Source organism: Crocuta crocuta, unplaced genomic scaffold (genome assembly GCF_008692635.1).
Source record: "Crocuta crocuta isolate KB4526 unplaced genomic scaffold, BGI_CrCroc_1.0 scaffold7, whole genome shotgun sequence".
In the NCBI taxonomy this organism is placed as follows: Eukaryota; Metazoa; Chordata; class Mammalia; order Carnivora; family Hyaenidae; genus Crocuta; species Crocuta crocuta.
The window spans coordinates 9241860-9259990 of record NW_027531904.1 but is presented as its reverse complement, the minus strand read 5'-3'; the positions used below and the strand labels follow the sequence as shown (position 1 = coordinate 9259990).

Here is an 18131-nt window from a genome sequence, read left to right as displayed (position 1 = left end):
GTTCCTCCACCTCAGAGTCTTAAGCCCAAGCAAGAATTTCGAGCAGGCCGTGGTAAAATGGAAGGAATAACGACATTTAAGTAAATATTAAGAAACTATTTGCTTTCCTTATTTTTCTCCAACTCTTCTGGGCTTAATAACATTGTTTAATTCTTTAAATTGAACGATTAAGTTGATTGAGGTTGAAGTAGCACCAGAAGCAAGGAACTAGTCAAATCGCAACTTGAGAAAAACAGAAAGATGAGAATTAAGTTAGAATGGCAAAAAGGGAGAAGGAAAAGGGGAAACAAAAAGTTTTATTGTTTTAACCACTTAAAATCTCTTCTAATATCTGCTCCTTTCCAAGGTCTCCCTTCCAGCTAGAAGAATGCAATAGCTTCCGGTTTTGTAGCTCTCCTCTGGTTTTTACTTCTCTGATCTGCTTCCTGTACTTTACTCTGCAGACATGATCTCTGTAAAATGCAGTTCTTGGGGCACCGGGGGGTGGCTCAGTTGGTTAAGCATCTGACTCCAGCTCAGGTCATGATCTCACAGTTCATGAGTTCGAGCCCCATGTCGGGCTCTGTGCTGACAGCTCAGAGCCTGGAGCTGCTTCAGATTCTGTGTCTCCCTCGCTCCCTGCCCCTCCCCTGCTCACGCTCTGTCTCTCTCTCTCTCTCTCTCTCAAAAATAAATAAACATAAACAATTTTAAAAAATAAAATGCAGTTTTAATCCTATCACTTCCTTGCTTAAAATACTTCTACTTTCTTATTTTATTTAATATTTACCCAAATCCCGTCATGGTTTGGTCTGTACTTGCTTCTCTAATTTATTTTCACTGTGTTCCTTTATACCCACATCCCACAGGACATTTTTCATTTCTTGAAAGATCCCAGGTTCTCCCTTGCCGCAGAGCCTTCCAGTATATTGTTTTACTTGCCTGGAAATTTCCCTCCCTCTTACCCTAGTTAATGCCCACTTAACCTGTGCATCTCAACCTAGTTGTCACTCTGACACTGTCCCCAGCTTTCAGGCTGGGTAAGAGTCCCCTACGGAAGCCCTCAATGCATCTTATTTCTTTATCATTAACTCCACTAGAGAGGCCCACGCAGGCAGGAACTGTGTCTATTCTCATCTTAGCATAGTTTCCAGAAACCTAGTAGGATGCCTGCTAGCACACAGCAGGCACTCAATGTTTGCTCAGTGTTGCAGAGACAAAAAGAAGCCTCCCTGGCCCTACACTTTCCGCTGGGACTTAGTTGTTGTTGTTTTTAAGTTAATTTATTTTTCTCACAGAAAGTGCATGAGTCAGAGAGGGGCAGAGAGAGAGGGGGAGAGAGAATCCCAAGCAGGTTCCGTGCCCGCAGCACAGAGCCCAGTGCGGGGCTCGATCCCACAAACCGTGAGACCGTGACCTGAGCCAAAATCAAGAGTCAGACACACAACCAGCTGAGCCACCGAGGCACCTTGGACTTAGTTAGCACTTTCTTAAAAACGTTGTTTTGTATCTTTGTCAGTGAGTTCATTCTCATCTTTATTCTGTTAATGAGCACACCATATTCAAGGCACAATCTTGGGTGTTAAGCATAAAAGTCAATAAACAGAGGTTCCTATTTTCAAGGAACATGCACATCAGATTTCTATAATTTGGGGCTTTAAAACTGCTCCATAACAACTTTAATTTGCAGTGTTACCCATTTTCTTATTTTAGAGAGAGCGCATTCTACCTGCATGAGCAAAGGTGGGAACCTTCAAACTTTTAGTCCCGTTCTTCTCCCTCTAACACCTGGGCCAGCCCTGGCAGGAGAGCTTCGGTGATTGCGCTTCGCTTCTGTAGACGTGTGGCTCTTCCACAGATTTGAAAATCTTCCATAGTCCTCAGATATGGTGTGCTTTGGAATCATCCAGACGGGTTAAAACTGCAGTTTCCGGGGTTCCACCTGAGACGATAGCTCCCAGGAATCTGCATTTTTAACCAGCACTGCGGCTCAGTCTACTGCCATAGATTCAGGGCAGTGGGTCAAGCACCACAGCATCCCTGGGTGTGACGTGGGCCCAGTGTTACTTACAGCCTTGTGGGAATGGCAGTCAAAGAACACAAACTCAGATGAATGAACAAGATATAATGATAGAGAAGGAGGTGAAGAAATGAACAAGTGGTTGACAGGGAGCAAATAGGAATACTGCTCCTTTTTCTTCCCCTTAAGATTCTTCCTTGACACCTTGATGATTCATAATAGAGACCTGAAATAAATTTCACAATATGCATATTTGTCAAATAAAGATTTTGCACTTAACTAGTTCTGAATGTTAAAATTGGGAAAGTATACCCTGCCATGTCTTTGAGTTTTTATGTATTTATTTAGAGAGCAGGAGTTGGGGGGAAGGGGAGAGAGAGAGAGAGGGAGAAAGAATCTCAAGCAAGGCTCCACGTCATCAGTGTAGCGCCTGACATGGGGCTCAAACCCATGAACCATGAGATCGTGACCTGAGTCGAAACCAAGAGTCAGACACTTAGCTGACTGAGCCACGCAGGCGCCCCATGCCATCCCTTCCTTTAAAAAGGCAATTGCTTCATAATTCTGGGTTTGTCCGTTGACTTGTTCAAGTATCCCTTAATGGTAAAAACCAAACAACCAGCCAACGAACCAACCAAACAGAAAAACAAAAGAAAGAAAACAAAAATATCCCAGCTGCCAAAAGCTCTGAATGTGCCCGTGAAACTAAAATTTCCATTTTTTTTAAATCATCATCTCTACACCTCGTAAAACACTGGATCCTTTCTTGGTACCTTGACTCGGGAATAGTAGTATTTCCAAGAGCCATATGCTGGGCTGTAGAACCCGTCCTTCACGCCCTCGTGTTGACTATGTCAACCAAGCAGCTCCGGCTGATGGACCTGCACAAACAGAAGCGTCATTCTGTACTTTCTGTAACACAGGACGGGACTGTAAGGAGCAGAGGTGTAGACTCGGCTCTCAGATGTTTGATACTTTGTACGACGTCGCAGCTGCATGACTGCCAGAGCAGCTAGGAAGCTCCCTCTGAATACGGTTACGGACATGTCCCATGGGGGCCACCGGTGACTAGGAATGTATTTACCCCCCATAACTACTTCTCCGTAGAAAGTTGCTTTGGGTTTGGAGGTCTACTTTCTAACGCTTAGCTAATCTAACTAGAGCAACTAAGACTTCTACGCTTTCTCTCTGTCCTCTCCCCTTTCCTTCCGTTGCCTGACTGCGTTTTAGCCTGCTCCCCTCTAGCTGGTATTTGGGAAGAGCAGAGAACAACTCAGATGTCTTAATAAGAGGTATGTGATTTCTACTATTTATCCACTAAATAATACTTGGTAAGCATTTGTTAAGTGTCAGGCCCTGTGCTAAGCCCCCCGCACACAGCAGTGAGCACGGGGTCCCAGTCCTGGGCTCTTGTGCTCACAGACTGCGGTCAGCCCAGCGAAGGTAGCAATACGTCACTAGGAAGAAGTACAAATGGCAGCAGTGGTCACATCTGTGAAGGATGGGCCCAAGGTGACTTGAGCCAGAATAAAAGCTTTGACTTTATCAGGGAAAAGAGAAGAATGAGCTAAGTCCTGAGAGGTGTGACGCAACTGACTGGATTAAGTAGGTAAGGAAGTGTGGCCTGGGGAAGGCAGGGGCCGGGAGAGAGGCCAGTTCCTGAGGAAGGCCTCCCCCACAGCAGGAGGGAGCAGCGAAGGCTGCTGGGAAGGCTGGCTGGCGGAGGAAGCCACAGGGGCCTCTGGGCCACCTTCAGTTTTTGATGTGTCCTTTGAGCCACAGGAAGCCACTGAAAGTTTCTTCTNGGGTGGGGAAGGAGGGTCAGCAAGGGGGATGGGGGCAGGACTGACCTGATCACATTTACAAGTGAAAAGATTACTTTGGGTGCAAGTGAGAAAAGAGGGGAGGGAAGCTAATTGGCTTGACTAAGGTATTGGGAAAGCTTGGGTCTTATGGAGATGGTGGGAGTCCTGGGCTCCCTACTGACTCTGTGGCTCTGGCTCCGGGGGCCGTGATGCCTTTCAGGAAACAGGGAATGAGCAGAGGGAGGCCAGGCTCCTTGGGGGCAAGTAGCCCGTGTGATTGGGGTCACGCTGAGTGTTGGGGTGCATATCCGAGGGGCCCTGCAGAGGAGGGGCTGAGCTGAGCTCATAGCTGCATCGTTTCTGCACAGGTAGTGCCTGCAGCTGTGGGGGCAGGGGCGCCGGGCTGGGGGGCAGCGGTGGGTGGGAGGGGAGGGTGTGCAGGCCCAGGTGTGAGGACCCCCCAGCCTGCGATGGCTGAGCCCTGAGAGGAGGAGGAGAGCCCCTGAGGAAGGCAGGAAGTAGAGAGAGTGGGCAATGGGGCCCAGCAGGTAAGTGAGGACCAGAATTGCAGGCAGCCCCTGGGGAAGTGAGTGTGGACCGCAGCCCAAGGTAGGTGATGGGGGCTGGGAAGGAGGGCTCAGCAAGTCTAAGGGGTTGTATCATGAGTAGAAGGGGTTCAGTGAGTGTTTTGCTTATGGACACACACAAGGTAGTGATTAAACAAGACGTTTAAACAAATAAAATGAGTGTCACAGGAGAGTCTTAAAGAGAAAGAAGCGATTTTGAAGACTCGTGGTAATAATAGCAGTGGCTCCCATATTGCCCTCACTGTGCGGCAAGCTCTCGTAAACATGTGCGCGCACGCCTGTAGACGTGCCAGTCCTAAAGTAACCCTGTTGAGGTGGGCGGCAAGACTGGCCTATTTTATGTGGCAGGCACCTGGGACACAAGTGGGCTGAGTTGTCCAAAGTCATGCATCGCGTGAAGGACCCAGTGAGGATGCGGGCCCAGCCGGTCTGGTCACACTGCATCTGTCGTTTTCCCCTCCCCACCGCCAACCCCAGCGTCTGCCGTCCTTCTGCCCCATGATGTTCTGTGATGCCCAGCGTGGCCACACACCTCCCGTCCATGGCAAGGACTTCTGCGGGACCCAAAGATGAGGAAGAATCACATCCATACTGTGAATGTGGTTTATGTCTGAAGGCCAGAGTCCAGCTATTAATTATCTATTTAACTGGTGACTCAGTACTAAGCGGGAAGACCGCATGACATCAGTAAGAAGGAAGCATGCCCAAATAGCTTAATCTTTAAGTAGGACGAATAAGGGTTTTGACACGGGATCTATGTAAAAAATTTTTTTAGATTCATTAAATCCTAAAATTTCCTTCTAGGTTAGAAAAAAAATCAGTTACTTTAAGATCTTATTTATGTAAGAGTCAATCAACTGAAGGTCCATCGTAATGATGTTTCAAAAACCGGGACTTAATGACTTATTTTTTCTTAACATATTTCGTCACTGGATAGGACATGAAGGAATCAAATAATTTCTCTAAAGTAGTTTATCAACTGTCACCATTTTAATATCTCCTGAGACTTTTCAAATGAAAAAAACCTTGAAACTTTCAATACTGCATTGAGATAATGATTATTTCTAATTAAGAACTTGTGAGGTTATGTTACAAATTTATGTTTCAGATCAGATTATCGTCCTTACGAAATAGTCAAACAGCCTCGCCACGTACCAGAAGAATATAAACCAAAAGAGGGGGAGATTGATCTTGGCACTACCTACAAACGGGATTTCAATTCTTACAAAGCGCAGCCTGTGGCCATCGTCCGGCCTCTGGAGAGGCAGCAAGTTAAACAAGGAAAGTTGGACACGGTCCCAACCTATAAAGGTAACTTTGCATTTCAAAAGTGAAGGAGCCAAAAATACTAAAACTCACTTCCATCTAACATCAAATCATAACTTGGTGTGTTGGCCAAACTTAGCTCCCACCACTTAGGAGAACTTTTTTTTTTTTTGCTTTGGTCAAAGTAGTATTGTATAGCGAAAAAAGACCGTTTGCCTGACTGAGAGTTAAAAGACCTGGATTTCTTTCCAAATGTAGCCACTTTATTCACGTTCTCCATCTAAAAACATATACAGTTGACCCAGGTCCATGTATATGTGGATTCTTCTCCATAAATACAGCCCCGCCCTGCAAATCTACTATCTCTTCCTTAAGATTCTCTTAATCACATTTTCTTTTCTCCAGCTTACTTCATGGTAAGAGCACAGCATAGAATACACGTAACATACAAAATATACATTGACTGTGTATGCTGCTGTTAAGGTTTCCGGCCAACAGTAGGCCATTAGTAGTTTTGGGAGTCAAAGTTATATGCAGAGTTTTGACTGTGGAGGGGGTCAGTGCCCATAACCCCTGTGTTGTTCAAGGGTCAAGTGTAAGAGCAAAGGCTGCCAGGGAACGAGCATGATGTCATCCTTGTCACATTGTGCCATGGTTAGCTGGTGCTGCTCCTTTCCTACCTTTCCAGAACGAGCTGAGACTCTACTGAGTGTACAGGAGTCTTTGAGAAGGTCAAGTAAAGAGCAACGCCCTTCACCATTTAAGTTCGGAACCAACTGACAAAGCAAAAGAATTAGCAGATGGAGAACCAGATATTCCCTTTATAGTGATAAAGGCTAGAGCGAAGAGTAAAGCTAAGATCGGGGCGCCTGGGTGGCTTAGTCGGTTAAGCGTCCAACTTTCGCTCGGGTCATGATCTCACGGTTCGTGGGTTCGAGCCCCACATCGGGCTCTGTGCTGACAGCTCAGAGCCTGGAGCTGCTTCAGATTCTGTGTCTCCCTCTCTTTCTGCTGCTCCTCTGCTTGTGTTTTCTCTCTCTCTCTCTCTCAAAAATAAGTAAAAACATTTAAAAATTAAAAAAAAAAAAAGAATAAAGCTTAGATCTGGGACCAGATGCTCCCTGATACTGAACTAAGAATAAAATCAACGTATCCATCCAGTGACAACGTTGGCCCATCACTTAAGGAAGCGACTCCTCAGGGGCGCCTGGGTGGCTTAGTCGGTTAAGCGTCCGACTTTTGCTTAGGTCATGGTCTCACGGTTCGTGGGTTCGAGCCCCGCGTCGGGCTCTGTGCTGACTGCCAGCTCGGAGCCTGGAGCCTATTTCAGAGTCTGTGTCTCCCTCTCTCTCTGACCCTTCCCGGCTCACGCTGTCTGTCTCTCTCTCTCTCCTAGAAATAAATAAAAATATTAAAAAAAAAAAAGGGAAGCGACTCCTCTAAGGCTCCCAGCCTGAGAGAAGTGTGATGATCCCTTCTCTCTGTCGGCCGCTGACTTGGAAGAGCAGGGGGCTGGACAGTGTGTGGCTAGTTTCTTTCCAAAAATCAATTGATTTTAAAATATTCTATTGCTTTGGGGGAATGGGGACTTTGTTTTTAAAGGCTAACTTGTTATTAGTACATATCATTTATATATTTTTTGTTGATAATGCATATTAAAGTATAATGCATGTTGTTAAATTGCATATTTAAGTTGACACCCTTTTCATTAGTTATGTGATATAGCTGAATGGTACATCCTCATATAAAACCCCTTTGTGAAAGTGATGTCTTCCACAATGAAAATAACAGTTTACAGTTAAATAGGCAAGAGCTGATGTCTATGTTTTCTTTAAATATCACCCTCACCAGTTCACTGGGTAAGGAGGTATCTGTTATCAGTTCTTTATGATCTATGTGTAGGGAGGTCAGGAGAAATGTGCTTTCTGTCTTTTGAGCTGTGATCATATAAGATGCCACCCAAGGAGCAAAGGTTTAAGACAATGCGTATGATAAACAAGTATATTGTTATAATGTAATACAGCATCCAGCAACTGCAGATCTGAATTTACTTGTATGCAGAGGAGGTCATGTCCTGCATAACAAGGTGATATAGAAGGTCCTTGATGAAAATGACTGGGTCTTTTAACAACCATGGTAGAGTTTCCTTTTTTTTTCCCCTATAAGATCTATTGAAAAATACCACTAATATTGATATTCCCTGATGCTGTGACTATTACACATAACACACACACACACACACACACACACTGGTTCTAGCTTCTCATTACCTGGGTTTCCTATAGATTTCCATACTTCCACCCCCATAATCCAGTGTTGAGGATTCCTGAGGTCCCTCTGGTTTTCTCACTTCCCATCTTCCCTAGTGAGGAGAGGTTAGCTTTGTATTTCCAGGCATGGGAGCATGAGACACTAAATATTAAGGGCCAAGGCAGAGCTCATCACTCTGTGTGATGATTGTACTGCAGGATTTATAGAAACCTATTTGAGGACAGGTGTATAGCTGACAGGAAATCACAATGAGGAGAGACCCTGTCACTAATCACCAAGAACCAGAGAACAGAGGAAAGACAGAACTGGGATACATTAAAGAGAAAGGAAGAAAAAACCCTGTGGGGTGGTGGCGGGAAGGGTAACATCTAGGCTCTGGAGATGTACTTCTATAAGACAGGTTACTCTTAGAAATGTATCTGCCCCCAGAAGCCTCAGCTTAGGTCATTCATATTAAAACAGATGATGAAAATAGGCCAGGGTTTGATTTGCTAAATGTTTTAAGGATTACTCTGCTCTATGCTGGCCACTGTAGGGAAAACAGAGATCTGATTCAAGCATAGTGGTTGACAAGTAGAAACTTTATGGTTGAGGGGAAAAAAAAGCAGTAATAGCACAGAAATTAAGTAGCCGTAGTAGAAATAAACAATATGTGTTATTGGGGTGTGTGGGTGGCTCAGTCGGCTGAGCATCTGACTCTTGATCTTGTCTCAGGTCATGATCTTACGGTTCATGAGTTCAAGTCCTGCATTGGGCTCTGTTTTGACACCACAGAGCCTAGAACCTGCTTGGGATTCTTCTCTCTCTGCCCCCTCCCTCTGCCCCCTCCCGCTCATACGTGTGGGCACGTGCGCTCTCTCTCTCTCTCTCTCTCTCTCTCAAAATAAACTTAAAAAATGTATGTGACATCACTAGGGAGGAGGATAATTCACTAGAACATGGATGGAACAACTCATGCTTCAAAAGTTTAGACTGAGCAAGATCACACTGCAGGCCAGCCTGGGAACCTATCAGAGACGTGTAAGTATCGATCTATAGGAAAGGGAAGGATATCACAAAAACCAGGGTGAAATGAGCAAAACTGCATGGAGCCAGAAAAATGAAATGACCATTTGGTAAACACCAGAGGATTTCAGGAATTGAGAGATTGGGGCATAATTCTATAAACGTAGGTTGAGATCAGACTGGGAAGCCTTGATTACCAGACTGAGGAGCTCAACATTTTTCTCACAGCTGCTAAAAATGGGTGAGCTCTGCTACCAGGTAGGATATTGTAAATGGCAGACAGCTATCATTTCCACTGCAACAATATGTATACATTTTTTAAACTGTAAAAATCCTTTTTCACGGCATTTGACAGCCGTGGAAGGAAAGAACTAAAAGTTCCAGAGACGGAGGGCGTCTTCCTAGGTGAACTAAGAGAGCTGTGCACTTCCCTGGGAGCACCTGTCAAACCCAGGCCAAGGCTGAAGACTGGGCGTGGCATGAGCAGAAAGGCTCTGCTGGGGGAGGGAAGCCAGTGGAGCCCCTGACACGTGGGCTTCAGCTGACGAGTTGGAATCTATACGCCCTCTGGACGTATGGCTGGTTTTCCTTGAGGGGTGTTTGCAGAGCATTTAGGGAGCAAGGTGGTCTAGCAGGCCGGGGCAGGGAGATCCCACAGAAGTATCCCACGGTTGCACCTGGTAGTAGGCGCTTAGGAGACAAAGTCCCACAGAACGAGGGCTTTACCACAAATACACCACAGTTCTTGTCCTTGACACATTTGTATCCAGAGNTAATATCCCATGCATATGACCATAGGCCTATGTATAAAAGGAAAATCAATTTTCTGCAGTTATCTGCAATTGATATTCACAGTAATGTGTGCTGTCAAATCTTGTGTTTCGGCCTCCAAATTCTTGCCTCCTTTTTGAAAACTGAAGCTCGTTCAGTAAGGGAGAAATGTTCTCCTCTTTAGTTTCTTTTATGAAATTAACATCTTTTTCTCAGTCACTTAGGCATCAAGGCAGAACTATTGACCTTCTAGTTTCTATGATTTCCTTCTAGTTTCTGAAAGACAGTGTTATAATTTTATACTTTAGGTTACAAACAACAGAGATTCCTTCATGGTGCCTCAAGAAAAAGCGAGTTTGTGGTAAGGCTTCCTGTGAACTGGTAGTGGAAAGCTATCGGGTACAGAGGAAGCTTGAGGGAAGAGCGGCTCCCTCCCTCCCTCTCTGCAAGAGCCCCATGGTTTCTATCACAGCATCTTCACTTCTCTGCATGCATCTGCTCTGACTGCCACTCTACTACCTGGGCTCCTCTGCCTATTTATCAATTCTGTTGCCCTACAGGTGGATTTTGAAGTCTTCAGCTTACCGTGGCTCTCCAATTCTACTTTCGGCATCCTTTTAGATTCATCTCCTGCTTTTATCTGGCTTCACGTTTTCAAATTCAGGTTCACAAGAACAAGAATTGCTTACCCACCACGTCTCTCCTTGCCAGGCTTTTGTAGATCCCTACTAGCCTAAAGATGATCTGCGCTCAGGCCAGGCGTCCAATGCCACCCAAACACCAGCACTTGATGAGGTGGAAGTAATCATTTGGTTCAGAACTTGGCCATTGTGGCAGAAATGTCTGTGAATGAGGAATTTTTCTCTTCAGAGGAGGTATCCACATAAGAAGCATTTGAGTTTTGGCCTTTCTAATAGACATTGTATGGACTTTAGACTCTAATACATTATCTTATATAACTTCTGTCTTTTATAAATTAGTCTTCAGTGTACATCTTTTTGGGTGAAGCCAATTCCACAATATTTCTTATCTTTCTACCTTCCTTATCTAGAAAAACTAAATACCCCTCAAGTGAAATACAAGTACTTCAGTTTCCCATCCATGGTCTAGGTAGGCAGCAAGAAGCAGAATGAAGGTGTTTAACGCTAAATCTCTTGTTCTGATGTTCACTTGTTAATTCTACATGCAATTTCTGACATGTTTGAAAGCAGTCATTTCAGGCCTTTGGCCTCCAGATGACTCCCTATCTTTGAGGAATGCCCGGAAGTCCATTTTCTGAGACGTTAAAGTTGAAGTCAATGAATTTTCTGGGATAGTGCAAGTCATTCTGTATCTTTGCTCAGGGAGTCCCGTTCCTAGAGTATAATGGAATTGAAATTCTCTCTCCTTTGAGGAGTCCCTCCAAAACCAAGGAATAATACCCACATCGCTTTTGCCCACACATCAAGGCCTTTGATTTTATGTTAATCCCTAGATTTTATGGTTTCCCTTAGCATTTCTTGAGGTGGAGTGAAAATCCCAACCAGTTCCTGGTAAACACAGCCATAATCTCCTAAACTCTGCCTTTACCCAAAACATAGGCTTCCAAAAACTATCAACAATTCAGTTCAGATATTGCATTCCCTTGTTGTGTATTCTGATAAGTCTAGAAGTAGAAAGTTATATGTACTAAAGTGGGGTGATAGAAGAGGAAGGTGGACAGGAAGAAGAAAAAAACAAACCATGGGGTGCCTGGGTGGCTCAGTCGGCTAAGCATTCGACTTCGGCTCAGGTTCATGATCTCACAGTTCGTGGGTTCGAGCCCCGCGTCAGGCTCTGTGCTGACTGCCAGCTCAGAGCCTGGAGCCTGTTTCAGATTCTGTATCTCCCTCTCTCTCTGACCCTCCCCTGCTCACGCTGTCTCCCTCTCTCTCAGAAATATATAAAACATTAAAAAATTAAAGAAAAAACAAACCAGGAGAATCTGAGCAACTTCATACTCGATTTGTCCATATTTCTGAAGGAAATGGAAGGACATTTAGCAATGAGAGGAGTAGGCCATGATTCTTAGAAGACGGTTGTTTTCTTCAGTATTTTAAAATGCTCTCTTTTTTATTTTCAAGATGATTATAGAACTTGGGACATTCAGAAAATGGACCTTTGTAAACCAGAACAAACTTATCATCCCCCTACTGTGAAATTTGGAAATTCAACTACATTTCAGGATGATTACGTTCCTCAGGAGATACAGCCGAGGCAAAGCTTTAAACCCAGCCCTGTGGTCAAACGTTCTACCATCCCTTTTAATGGTGATACAAGTCATCGCCTTGACTATGTACCTTATCAGCTGGAATTCAAGTTTGCAAGACCACGAGAGGTGTACAAGCCAACCGCCCAACCCTTTGAGGATCTCACAACTCACCGGTATGACTTTCAGGGCCTTGCTGGCGAATCAGCGAAACTTTGCAGACCTGCGTACACCAGAGTGACCCAAAATGCTCCTTTTGAAGGAAGCACCGAATTCCACGAAAGCTTCCAACCGTGGGAAATCCCACCACCTGCAGTCAAGAAAACCCCAGAGTACGTCCCTCCCACGGGTCCCATGCAGTTAAACAGCACAAGCCACCTTGACTACATTCCCTATCAGACCAAATGTGGTATTCCCATCAGGCCGGTTTCTCAGAGAAGAAATAATAATTTTCCTTTTCAAGGAAAAAGCACCACGAAGGAAGATTTTCCAGCCTGGGAAAGCTGTCGTCAAGGACTTATTAAGAGGCAGCAGCAGATCCCCAACCCATCTGGAAAATTTGATGGTTGGACCACTTTCATGTCTCACTATGTGCCACATGAGCTCATTCCAACAGAGAGCTGCAAACCTACGTACGCTACAAGGAAGAGCTCTGCTCCGTTTGACGACACTACCATGTACTCTCTGGAGTACACCCCGAAGAAACAGGAAATCTGCCCCGCTAGCTTCCCCTCTCCTCCAGGTTATATCTTTGAAAATACAAATTCTCGAGGTCATCGATTCTTCCGCAAGATCACACCCACGGTGGAGGCCTTCTGATCACCAAACCACGTTTAAAAGGAAGCTAATGGGATAATTGGTTCCCGAAGGGCAAAGCCAATTTTTTATAGTGAAAATCATTTACGGGAGGGGTAAAACCAATCATTTTACATTTTTAAACAGGAAAATTGGAAAATTGTAGGAAACGAGGCCCTTCAAATCCATTTTGTATTGATCTCTTACCAAGATTGTTCTTTGTGCTACTCTGAAAATTGAATAATGGACATTCGTATCTGAACTATTTTGATTCCCAACCTACCGTTTGGTCGCTTGTCTCTATTATCCTGTATACTTAGGCTTTTAATTACAGCAATTACATGGTTACTCACAACCTGGTTATCACGTGGCAAGCACACTAGAACTGTCCAGCACACCTCTGACCACGACGGGTGGATTCCTCGTCCGGGACAACGGTCTTCATCTCAGACCTCAGTCAGTGCGTGCACACCCTGCCTGCGCTGTGGTTGGTGGGGTCGAGGGCGACTGCCCCGCTCCTCACACACTCAGGTTCGTAAGAGGAGCCGCAGTGCGCAGGGAATAAAGGCTCTGAGTTCGGGTTCCACTGACATCAGCTTCTGTTTGTGCCAACGCAGGCCAATGATGGGTGTCTCTGAGCCCCAGCGTCCCCACGTGTAAAAAGACATTTGCTCTGCTCAGCTCACCAACGTTCTGTTTTGAGCATCAGAGCAGATGGTTCATAGTAACCCGAAAGCAAAAGTGCCAAACAAGTGTCCGAGATGGTCAGTAAATCCCTTAATCTCTTTTTTGAACCTGTTTTCTCCTTTTCCAAACGAGGGTCATTACCTACTCAACACTCACTTTCTGGCCTGAGGCAAGGATTGTAAAATGACCGAATTTGCTTTGAGCTCATGAGTAGTAAGATTTCTGAGTCTTGTCCTCAGGCGCCTGAGAACTTGTTATGGAGCACGGAGAGCTTGGTCTGGGGGAATCCCGCGGTTTGAAAGACAGTGTTTATGGGAAGGAAAACACTATGTTTTCGAATACTTTTAGGAATGGCCAAGAGCTCTGAAGAATTTCAGGGTGACCCCAGGTAATGACGTACCTAATTGCCATGCCTGGAGTCGTGGTTCAGGTCTGGGGGGCTCGGTCTGGGGCATAATTACGTCCTTCTTCTCCAGTGCGAGCTAAGCGCTAAGAAGGGTGGGAAAGAATGATGTCCGTGAGTAAAGCAGAAAGCAAATATTGCATTTATAAATGCTACAAATTTCCTAATGAATTAAACTCCTGTTGTTTTTATTTTTTCTTTGGCAAACGATTGCATTAGCGGAGAGTATGATTTATTTTATCACAAATAAATCTATATAAAGCCTTTTATAGCTTTAGAATTCTTTCACATTATGTGCTTAATTGAGAATAAGTTCACCAATATTGGGTTAAAATGTTTATTGGAGAGTAGCTTGTATGTCCGTTTGTATTTATCAGTGAACACTATGACATGTAGAATTCTATATGCAACATTAATAAAGCATCAATTAATAAAATGCATTTTCATGAAATCATTTCTGCACAAAATTTTCTCTGGAAAAGAGACCTTTTTAATATGCTCTTATCTAGGTTAACCTGTATATAACCAGACGTTCTTATCTTTTTAATAGAAAACACAATTATATACTCAAAATGAAAAATTAGAAGATATGATAGCACTCTCATCCTGGCCCATTTTCTGATGCTGGGCATTCATATTCCTCTGTGATCTAATGGGGGTGGTCTCTTCCCTGGACAAAGGCTCCCCATATCCTGGGGTTTCCCGCAGCAACGTGACTCGGGCCAGGCCACAGAGATGAATGATGGCATCTCCCCGTGGCCTAACACCCAGCATGATAGGCGTGAGGAAGAGACTGGGACAGAGTGTACATGGGCCACTTAGCCCAGGAATTCGGGGAAAGCTTTAAGGAGAGGACGGCTGAGCTGAATCTTGAATGGCGAACGGGAACCTGCCAGGTCAGGAAAAGCGGGACGGTGGGAACGGCCTGAGCACAGGGACAGAGGGACCCGTAGGTCTGTGCACGAGATCGAGAATCCCGAATCCGGACCCGCGGTGTCCTTAACGTCTCCCTGAAAGATGCGCTGTGCGGGGACACACACACAAACCCCACCGTAACGGCACTGGAAACCCGTAATATTTAACAGCCTGCCACATTCTAGAAGGAATTCTCCCTAGGCAAAACCTGGACGAATCCAGTGAGGAAAGGAGGGCAATCCAGAGGGAAGAGGCAGTAGGAAATTCCCAGCCTCACCCATTCCCCTCTCCACCTGTCTCCCTGCAGATCCTTGTTGCGGAAGATGAGCCCACAGACTCAGAGACTAGAAAGAAACGCTTTCTGGGTTATGAAAACTGCCCAGGCAATGCTAAGAGTGAGTCCTAGTGTTAAACGAGGGACTCTGATTCCTCACCAACTGCTGCCGAAAAGTCTTTAGATGCAGACGTGGCAAGTCAGTTCCTATATTCCCCCCAATGACCACAAATAACAATGACTAACACCTCCTGGTGTCCCACCACCTGCTTCTAAACCTGTCCGTTCCGGGCTTCTTTCCACCCTGCCTGCCTTTGACGTTGTTCTCCCTGTAACGCACACGGTACAAATGATTGGGGTGAGGGAGTTAGAGTTGAATTTCTGTGTGATCCACCCCGGACCTTGTAACCCACACTTCATAAGAGCGTCCAGGCCAGCGAACCCTCCAGGTTTGCTCCTGGGCCCACAAGAAGGCAGACCGAGGCGACAAATAAACAACAATACAAACAAGCCACTCACGTGTCTAAGGATGCCACTGAATAATCAAAGTAAATTTATTTCTGAATCACCTTAAGGGGCATGAAGGACACATTAACGCTTATGTTATAGAAACAGTAGTAAAATACAGTACACAGGAACGTCGTTTGAATGGTAACAAAAGTACAAGAAAAATAGCAACTTTAAATACAAAGGTGAAGCAATTTAATAAGAAATTTTGTTAGTAAGAAAAATATATGTCCCATGTCTTTATTACATACTGTACAAAATAAAATATTGCACCTTTAAGTCATATAATAAATATATACAAAGAGTATTTTACAAATGATCTTTCTTTTAATTTAAAAACCTCCAACAATCGAGGGTGGCTGATGATTCACAACCCACGGGCTGGTGTGTGCCCTTGACGTTCCCATCCATCCATCCCGGCCGCCAAACCCCCCCACGTACAGTAGTCTTCCCCGCCAGTGTCCGTGAGGCTCAAGTCAGAACACGAGAGCTGGCGCTCAGAACGTGGTCGAGAGACTCGGCGAGCCTGCCCGCGGACACATCCAAAGACCAAACGCACTGCTCACGTCTTCGCCATCAGGTCCAGGGCCACCCGCTTCAGGCGCTGCCGCGGCCCGTGGGCTGCAGGCAGCACGCACACAGGTGCCCGGGATGCCGAGTGAGGGCGGGTGGCCGCTTACTTGGGCTCCTGTACCATCTAAAGCCGTGACTCGTGGGAAGTAAGGGGAGGGGCCCCATGACCAAATGGGCTTTCGAACGGACACTTCCACGCTAGCCCCGGAGCACTTCCGCAGAGGCATTTGCTCCGGGCTCACCCTCTGCCCTAACCCTGACCCAACCCCCAAAGCCAACTCCAGCCTTGACCCTCACCTAACTTCCACTCCCAGCTAACCCAATCCTAAAACTAAAACGAACCCTACACTTACTCACCGAATCCTAACTCTGACGTCTAGTCCTAACTGTAACTTCCAGCCCCCCAAATCCACTTTGGATTTACCGGCAAATCATTTTGAATGAAAACACTTCTTTACCATAAACAAGTCTTTTCAACCACTGTGCTTCATATTTAGATTACTTTCTTATAATTTTCCCAAATAACCCTTAGGAAGACTACTTTGTGCATAAATTAGGTCTAATAAGGCTTTGCTTTTCTGTTCGTGTGCAAGAGAATAGTGCTCAGAAGAAGTTTCATTCCCAGCTCTTACAAGAAAGCTTTGACTACACTTCAGAATCAGTAGAAAAGGTGAACCTTCCCGCTCCCTCGATTTCCAAGATGCCTCATGCGGTCACAGATAGCTCTCTGTGGTCGTGAAGCCGGCAGCAAGGTTTACTCTGTTTTCGTCCACACGCTCCCTAAGAGTAAGGACGAGCCACCGCTCCCCGCCCCCAGCAGCCACGGGTCAGTCCGTGCGACACCTGTCCAGGGAGACTGCCTCCTATCCACAGCCTGCACTTCAGGACCCATAGAAATGACAATCACGCCACCTTAACAGCGACTGGCCGGAGCTTCTAAAGTGTGAATGCCTTATGAACCTGTTGAAACCCTAAAACTTGAGAGAAGAGGAAGGCACCAGTTGCTGTGCGTCCCTCAAGGCTTCAGGACGTCCTACACTATCAGGCGACACGTCACAGGAGGAAGCACATGGCCACGCGCTGGGGACCTGGGCGACCTCCTGATTAGAAGGATGCGGGGAGGTCCCCCGTGCAAAGGCACGCCTGCCACGGCCCGTCTCTTGGTCCCAGAATGGATCACGTCAAAGAGCTGGAGTTAAAGACCGGCCACAGCACAAAATTCCACCAGCGGCGAGTTTGCATCGACCTCGGTTTGAATGCAGAATCTTGAGTTTTTAAAGAAATAACATGTGTTTGAACCAGCTACATGGGGAAGGAGCTTCTACATGTCTGCCTCCTCTTCACAGCAGCGTTACGGCCCGTCCACAGGTTTCCCTTCCCGGCACGTGCGGCAGCACCTCTGTTTGTAGACATCGAGCGAACAGAGATTGAGACGCTGCACGAACAGACAGTGGTGCAAGGCGTCCCTGCAGGCCCCTGTGGGAGCAAAGAGCAGACAGGTATCTGTGACGCACACAGCTTGTTAGAGACATAGTTTAAATTTTTAAGAAATTTTTTTTACATTTTTATTTTATTTTTGAGAGAGAGGGAGAGAGCGCACAGGTGGGAGAGGAACAGAGAGACAGGGAGATACAGAGTCTGAAGCAGCTCCAGGCTCTGAGCTGTCAGCACAGAGCCAGATCATGACCTGAGCCAAAGTCGGACGCTCAACCGACCCAGGCTCCCCTAAACTTTTTAAACGTTTATTCATTGTTGAGAGACAGAGAGNTCAGCACAGAGCCAGATCATGACCTGAGCCGAAGTCGGACGCTCAACCGACTGAGCCATCCAGGCGCCCCTAAACTTTTTAAACGTTTATTCATTGTTGAGAGACAGAGACAGAGCATGAGCAGGGGAGGGACAGAGGGAGAGGGAGACACAGAATCCGAAGCAGCTCCAGGCTCTGAGCTGTCAGCACAGAGCCCAACGTGGGATTCGAACCCATGGATCACAAGATCATGACCTGAGCCAAAGTTGGACACTCAACTGACTGAGCCACCTAGGCGC

The 18131-nt window shown here is 45.8% G+C and overlaps 2 protein-coding genes across 3 annotated transcripts in view; one reads left to right on the top strand and one right to left on the bottom strand.

The window, feature by feature from the left end:
* SAXO2 (stabilizer of axonemal microtubules 2) lies at positions 1-14234 on the top strand. 2 transcript variants are annotated; one of them, XM_077774397.1, is made up of 3 exons: positions 1-80; positions 5500-5702; positions 11807-14234. In XM_077774397.1, exons 1-3 carry the CDS (start codon positions 58-60, stop codon positions 12748-12750), a joined length of 1170 nt encoding a protein of 389 aa, XP_077630523.1. In that variant the 5' UTR covers positions 1-57; the 3' UTR covers positions 12751-14234. The 2 variants fall into 2 exon arrangements, 1 of the variants encoding a protein (XP_077630523.1); XR_013337618.1 differs by lacking the exon at positions 11807-14234 and adding an exon at positions 3230-3291 and having other exon boundaries at positions 21-80; positions 5500-5561.
* Positions 14235-15575: 1341 nt separating this feature from the next.
* The window catches only part of ADAMTSL3 (ADAMTS like 3), a 292158-nt gene continuing 289602 nt past the window's right edge, over positions 15576-18131 (bottom strand). Inside the window, exon 34 of the mRNA XM_077774280.1 lies at positions 15576-17561. Coding sequence (XP_077630406.1) covers positions 17437-17561 — 125 coding nt within the window. The 3' untranslated portion in view covers positions 15576-17436. The remainder of the gene's footprint in view (positions 17562-18131) is intronic.